This window comes from Gekko japonicus, unplaced genomic scaffold (genome assembly GCF_001447785.1).
Source record: "Gekko japonicus isolate JY-2015 unplaced genomic scaffold, Gekko_japonicus_V1.1 scaffold1302, whole genome shotgun sequence".
NCBI classification, from domain to species: domain Eukaryota; kingdom Metazoa; phylum Chordata; class Lepidosauria; order Squamata; family Gekkonidae; genus Gekko; species Gekko japonicus.
The window spans coordinates 257,158-259,438 of NW_015173167.1; the positions used below are offsets into that span (position 1 = coordinate 257,158).

Below are 2,281 nucleotides of genomic sequence, written 5' to 3' on the forward strand. Positions count from 1 at the left end.
AAAAAGGGATATTCTTTTTTTTTTTTTTTTTTTTTTTTCCCCCCCCCCCCCCCCGGGGGGGGGGGGGGGGGAGAATTCAAGTGGATAAAATTCCCTGTCACAGAAGCCAAACGTTACACAAGAAGGGTGTCTCTAACTTGGGGGAAGGGGCAAAGACCAGGAAGCAGAGTCTAGACATACACCTGGAAAAAAAAATCTTGCTATAAGCGTAGGCAACATTAATCAAGTCTTGAGCTCCCCCCCCCCTTTAAAATATTACTGGGTGCAGGAGCATTCCAGAACTAGTTTCAGGACAGCCCCTCTACTGGCTTTACCTGCACAGGGTAATCGGTTTTCAGTGTTCTGAAAAACAGAGCCATCGTCTACATTTCCCTGCACGATCCTGCTGGTCTTTCCTGACCAATACTGGGCACACTGCCCAATTGCTTCCTAGTTCCTTCTCATCTGTAATGCTTCAGTAGATAGTTGTCCCCTCTAGGTTTTCAGATACTGCCAGCATAGTAATAGTCATGGTATAACAGGACGTTCAAGTAGCTCCTTCAACAGAGGACTCAAATCTCAGCATTTCACCTTCTAGAGAGACTGAACTCAAATCTCAGGACTCTTCGTAAGCCAGTTTGGTGTAGTGGTTAAGTGCGGGGACTCTAATCTGGGAAACCGGGTTTGATTCCCCACTCCTCCACTTGCAGCTGCTGGATGACCTTGGGCAAGCCATAGTTCTGTTAGAGCTGTTCTCTCAGAGCTCTCTCAGAGCCATCTACTTCACAGGGCGTCTGTTGTGGAAAGGGGAAGGTAGTTTGTAAACCACTCAGACTCTGAGTGAAGGGCGGGTATAAATCTAATCTCTTCTTCATCACCCTTAGAGAGGGTAAAAACTGACCAAAAAAAAGAGTTCAGCGCTGATTTGCTGAAAACAATTCACCAAGGACATAAACAATTAAGAAAAACTCCGCCACACAGCCTTGTTGAAAATTCACAGGTGTGTACAAATTTATTTTCTTAATAGATAAAGAGTTGCTATTACTGGTATTTGGATCCCTGCTTTTCATTCCACTGTCCCTTTAATATCCACAAACCTCGTGCATGCAGTTTCAAACGCTGGGGCTCAGGGGTCAAAGCAACCACACTTTTTGTACAAAACAATTCCTTCAACTCTTCTGCTTAATTTCCAAACATACAAAACGGTGTGGAGCCAGGGATCAACCAACAAAAATCCCTTTCCAAATACAACACAGTGCAAAGGTGAAGTACAACAGGGCCAACCGGCCTGAGGAGAGAAAATTACAGGGCTCTAACCCAGGGAGGACGGGGCTTGGCTAAAACTCTTCTTCGGCGTTTTTGCAACGGCAGGCCTTCAGCTGCAAGAGCCTCTCCACTGTTCCAGCCACTGTGCGTTCACCGTGAACCTTGTTGTCTCGGGTGCGAATGTTGACAGTTCCACTTGCTTTCTCCTTTTCACCAACAACTGCAAGACAGAAGGCACAAAGTGGGTTTGCAGGAGTTAATTCTTTTATTTCTCCCCACGTGAAACGTTAACCAGTTACAACACTGAATACGCAAGAACTACATAATGATACCAGCCTGAAGTGTGAGTAATCTTGGAGGTTTGGAGCACTGTGCAGTATTTGGGGCGGCACAGTTAAGGAAAAACAGCGACAAACCGGAAAGAAGAATCATGCTGACGATAAAAGGTAATGAATCCAGGAAGGGAGGGGAAACGCGTTGCTTGAAGAAATGGCCATTAAGGGGGGGGGAGATAAAATATGTTGATCGTTTAAGGACAGCCAGCATGGTAAGGTAGTCAGAGTAGTAGTCTAGGATCCAGGAGACCTAGGTTCAAGTCTCCACCTTGCCATGCGGCTCACTGGGTGACCCCCCCGGGCCAGTCACTCTCTCATCCTAATCGACCTGACAGGGTTGTAGTGTAGATAAAATGGAGGGGAGAGGAAAAGGTACAAAATAAAATATCAGAAAGTTTCTAGAGGAGAAATAATTTGTATTAAATTTCACCAAAGTACTAATATAAGTTAAGGGACTCAAGGAGCTCCCCCCCACCCTCCCCCCCCCCCCAGCATCCGGACAGCAACATAACTGGAGATGCTTCAGGTAGAGATTGTCCAACAGAACCCTCCACTAGGCCGTCTCCCAAATTCTCTGCTCTTGCCCCCTCCTCTGCATTCTAGTCACAATGGCCACAAATGTCGCCCACAGCTACGTATGACTAAATTGCACTGGAACCAATAAATGCAAATATATATATATATATATATATATATATATA

The 2,281-nt window shown here is 45.6% G+C and overlaps 1 protein-coding gene across 1 annotated transcript in view; it reads right to left on the reverse strand.

Moving 5' to 3' along the window:
- Nucleotides 1–849: 849 nt before the first annotated feature.
- The window catches only part of TARS (threonyl-tRNA synthetase), a 28,333-nt gene continuing 26,901 nt past the window's right edge, over nt 850–2,281 (reverse strand). Inside the window, exon 19 of the mRNA XM_015422522.1 lies at nt 850–1,465. Within this exon, the coding sequence (XP_015278008.1) occupies nt 1,317–1,465 (149 nt within the window). The 3' untranslated portion in view covers nt 850–1,316. The remainder of the gene's footprint in view (nt 1,466–2,281) is intronic.